General features: G+C 40.0%; 1 protein-coding gene across 1 annotated transcript; it reads right to left on the bottom strand.

Moving 5' to 3' along the window:
• Positions 1 to 1,070: 1,070 nt before the first annotated feature.
• On the bottom strand, positions 1,071 to 4,682 carry commd1 (copper metabolism (Murr1) domain containing 1; the record flags this gene model as incomplete). Its single annotated transcript, XM_010773267.1, has 3 exons — positions 4,473 to 4,682; positions 2,302 to 2,692; positions 1,071 to 1,101 (listed from the first exon to the last, which is right to left on the bottom strand). Coding segments are annotated over exons 1-3 (596 nt in total), but the record flags the coding sequence as incomplete, so codon positions are not given.
• Positions 4,683 to 4,883: the final 201 nt, after the last annotated feature.

The raw sequence follows: 4,883 nt of genomic DNA, 5'->3' as shown, positions 1-4,883 counted from the left end.
TTAGCCAGACATGGAGAAAGGAAAGGAGTTTTTTTTTACACTTTTAAACAGTGCTTTTGGTCATTTGTCCAAAGGCAGCACACTTAAACTTAGAGGAACAGTTTTAATCATCTTTGCTTTCTTTGCAAGGGTTAAACGTGAGTGTTGTATTAAATGAACCTGTACGTTAAGTGTGCAGTTGTGTGCATTGTTGTGAATGTAGAGCAGGTTATGGTGACAGTGAGTAAAGCTTACACAGGCAAAGAGGGCAGCTCGGCTCCTTTAGGTAAAACGCAGAAGAGGTAAAGGCAGCACTTGATAGACCTAGCTGACTGTATGAAGCCACGCTGCAGTGAAGTGCTCGTGTTTCTGTGTTTTCAGGTAGTGATGAAAATAAGTATAAAGGCAGTGACACAGATGTATAATGGATGTGTAAAAAAGTAGCCGTAATGCAAATATGTTATTTAAATTGCATTTTTACGTAGTTTTGCCTTGATGTTAATTGATGAGTGTGCTGTGTGAAATATGGACTAATGCCTATAGCACAGCCACCTGTAACTTATAGTGAGGTGCTGAATATTGTCGGTGTGTTTAAGAGGTTAATTTGTTAGCTGATACACAAATATTTAGGCAGATCCATAAATGATTACACCTGGCCTGCAGTGTGGAGCCACCTGGCAGTGATGTGCTTGTGTTTCTGTATTTTCAGATCAAATGAAGTAAAGGAAAATTAAGGAAGTTATTTTTAACTTATGCACACCTGGTATTTTGCAGCTACAACTAGCAGTGGGCTAACTTAGCTTAGCACAATGACTGGAAATTGGGGGAAACAGTTAGCTTTGTCTTGAGCTCAACATTTAACAACTGATATCTTCTTTTTTTAATCAGTGTGAGTGTAAAAAGATGCATTCACTGTTTACTTTGGGGTCATATATCCGTTCTTAGTCATTTACCAACAACAAGTGGAGATTCCTGGAAGTTAATGGTAGGCTACCAAGAAAGGAAAAGTCTGGCAGAAAAAAAACTCATTGGTCAACGTGAAGAAGGCCAGTGTGGACAGAAACATTGCATTCATGACAGATTGATACCACCTTGGTGTGGACATGGCCTCCTTCATGGCTCCTGGAAGACAGCGAAAGGAAAGTGAAGTGTGAGGGCTAAACGTCCTGATCCCTGCTGACAGACGTCTGAACAGAGGACAGAAACTAGAGAAGAGAGTGAAGAGAGAGATAAAGAAACACTGGTGGCTGTGATTACATGCAGGAAATTACTCACCCATAAATAACTCTTAAAGACTCTTCGGCTGCAGCACGGACAAATCCATTATCCATTTATGCAACCATTTTTTATTATTTTCAATGTTTTATGCTCACAAGATTATACGGTTGGTAAATTGGGACATCTCTAAGGTTGTCCAATCACAACAGAGCCGGCCAGCTAACCAATCAGAGCAGACTGGGCTCTGGTTTCAGACAGAGGGTGAAAAGAGGTGCTGCAGCACAGGCACTTTGAGAAAAATAAAGACCTTTTTGAACATTAAAGCATGGAGACATGTCACAGTAGAGACACTATGAACCTGAATATAGGGCCCCTTTAAAGGTGATATCGTTTATGAATGAATTAACGTTTTTTATATTGGACAAATACATTGTAGGGTCATACCTATACAAAACATGTCTGTGAAATCTTTTGCTTAAAATCCCAAACAGATCACCCATTGTAGCCATGCCCTCATACTGCTCATACCCCTCTTTTGCAGCCCTGCTAGAGAAACGCAGATTTTGGGTCCTTAGCTTGAAAAAAAAAAAAAGAGGAGGCGGAGCTAATGCCTGATCAGAATTCTACCGGAGATAAAGTTAAATTCTGTTGTGATAAAACGCCATCCTGTTCTAAACCACATCAAGGATTATTTCTGAAGCAGTATGGAGCTCTAATGCTTTTTCTCTTGCAGGTTTATCACAAGGTGAGTTCTTTTTTTATTTCCTGCTTTTTAAACACATGTGCTCTTCAGTACATGTTAGCTCTGAGTGTTAGCGAGGCTAATGTAAACAAAGACGAGATTACGTCCAAAACACGTCAGGCATTGTTTCTGATAGCAACTTTCTGTGGGTCCGCCGCTGATTTGACGTCAGATCGGCAGCAAATCTGTATCCGCTCGTTGTACCCCTGTTTTTAAAAGATTTGGGTACGGAGGAAAAGAGAGAGGGTTTTATTCCCTGACGCACCGGGGACACATCTTTATGTATAAAAGACATCAAAAAGTGCATTTTGCATGATAGGTCCCCTTTAAGATTGTAATTGCCATAACTACACTGTAGCTACTCTGCATCTGACAACAAAGCCTTTGAATCTTGAGTGTTGAATAAGTACGCAAATTGAGACGGAGCATAAGAGACATTGAATGGCTTCTCTTCAGGCTCACCTGTCCGGCTCGGCCCAGCTCCAGCTCCATGAGGGCCACGGGGCCGCTGTGGGCTGGGTCCCCCCGGCTGGCCGCAGTGTGGAGGTCCACCCTCCAGGAGAGGCCCCTGAGACCGGGCTCCCAGCGGCTCTGAGACAGCAGACTCTCCCTCACCCGCACCCGCTGGCTCTTCCAGAAGCGAGAGAGGGCGGCGGCCTGCTCGGCACCCAGCCCCCCGCTGCCCTGCCTCTTCGTCTGCGCTGTGAGGAAGGCCTCCAGCTGGGAGGGGTCCATGTCTGCTGTGGCAATAGACTGTCAAGTCAAAGTCAAAGTCAACTCTATTGTCAATCTTTCAGTTTGTGTGTACAGACATAGAGATCGAAATACCGTTTCCCACAATACTGAATACAAAAATTCAAATATATATAAAAATATGAATATTTGTACATTTTACATTTCACATTGATATTCTATTTAATTTTGAATAATCCTTTCTTGCACAATAATATCCTGCATTATATTTGTTACTGGAAATTTGTATTTCCACTGGTATATTTTCCGCATGTTTTATTTTTTTACTTTTTTCATTTGTAATGCTATTTCATTTCTATTTCTGAAATATTTTAGACTGTTTATTTCTTGTGTCTTAATTTCTCTTAAGTACATTGCCTTGTGTTTTTGATGCTGCTGCAACACCAACATGTCCCAAATTGGGTTCAATAAAGTACCTATCTATCTATCTATCCATCCATCTATCCATCCATCCATCTATACACAATCAACAGACACATTTATACATATGCACATATGAAGACATAAATAAAAGCGCAACAATCAATATATACAAAATAACAGTCACTTCAATATCTTTGGGAAATGTATATTAGTGCAAGATTTTCCATAGTAGCGTAAAAAGTGTCTGGTGCTGTATTTGAGTGTCTGAGTGTGTGTGGGGTGTTATAGTCCAGTGGGTGAAGGTGCTTTACAAAGCTGGAGTTCAAACAGTGGCCGTTTCTCAATGTCGAGTAGACCTGCTCCAGAGCCACTATTTCAAGTATACTACGCCATCGAGTGGCGCTGAATGCTGGGCATTTAACATGCATTTAAACAGTCCTTCGGCGCCGTAATATACTTGAAATAGTGGCTCTGCAGCAGGTTTACTCGACATTAAGAAACGCCAGTGTGTCAGGGTGGGGGGTTATCAGGTCCCAAACGCAGAATGAGGAGAAGGGGTACAAAGTGTAACAAAAAGCTCGCCTTATTTAACAAAAGAAAAAACAAGAAAAAAACTTAAGTCCATAAAGCGGTAGTCGGACAAAATATCAACTGCATACTGTATACTTTTTTTCCATAAGGAGTTTACAGTAATTTGTCCTAATCGTGACAACAGTAAATGCCTTATTCCTAAATGTTATACAGAATTTGAAAGTATCTTTTTATTTGCACTTAACTTGTGTTATGAATTGATTGTTGTAAAATATTGTAAAGTTGTTTTCTTGGCTTTCCTTGATCTCATTCTGTGGTTAGAATGTAATGTATGTTAGTGCTGCCCCCTGCTGTCTACAGGTGAGACACACAGGCAAAGACTAATGTATGTAAACATCTCAGTTTTAATATGTTTTACCCATCACCATTTACAGTAGGCCTACAGATTCAAATACACTAGTTATTATTTAAAATCTACCTGTTGGATCAGCTTTACTTCAGATCATCTTCACATTAAACTATTCTGATACTCTGTTCTTTCTTTAGCAAATTAACATTACCTTGCACTGCCCTCATTCTAGGTACCGGTACTTCCTTATGTACTTTTTTGCACAATAGCTTGCATAGTAATAAACGGACATTGCACATATTCTTTCTAATGTGTTGTAAATATAAACCTCAAATTTGAAGTAGGCTAAATGCAAGTATTTACTTTCCACCAATTTTCTGCTTACTGCTCACACTAAATGTATAAACTGTTAAGTACATATTTGTAGTTATTATATAAATAACGCTCATTTATGTGAACACAGAAAAATAAAACATTATATTGTGGCTGATATTTCTGCAGTAGGCTACATTCAGGATGGAGTTTCGTCTGCCCTACCTTAATGAGGGCTTTCATCTTTTCATGCAAAGCCTTGAACTCCTCCTGCGACAGCTCGGGATACAACTCATCTTTCAGCAGCTCCTCTGTGATTTCGCTGTTGCTATAATACACTTTTTGAGCTATTCCATTCAACAGTCCGCTCAAAGATTTCGATGCCTCTACATCCGCCATGTTTGCTTGTCAGTGGTCACATGAAGCAGGGGTGAGTCATAATCACGTGAAGTCTGGCACAAGATGGCATTGTGGGAGTTGTAGTTTTACAGTGCTTGAAACGTTAAACTGCTTTTTCTTTATTTTTTTCCACAAGGGCTTAAGGTATTATTCAGATAACGGTATATATATATTATTAACAGTACACGTGAAGGCATTTTTAGATTCGATTGGCCATTCTAACCAGCTTCACTTTTA

This window comes from Notothenia coriiceps, unplaced genomic scaffold, assembly GCF_000735185.1.
Source record: "Notothenia coriiceps isolate Sejong01 unplaced genomic scaffold, NC01 NC01_scaffold00012257, whole genome shotgun sequence".
Taxonomy (NCBI): Eukaryota; Metazoa; Chordata; class Actinopteri; order Perciformes; family Nototheniidae; genus Notothenia; species Notothenia coriiceps.
This window is presented reverse-complemented; position numbering and strand designations above follow the sequence as displayed.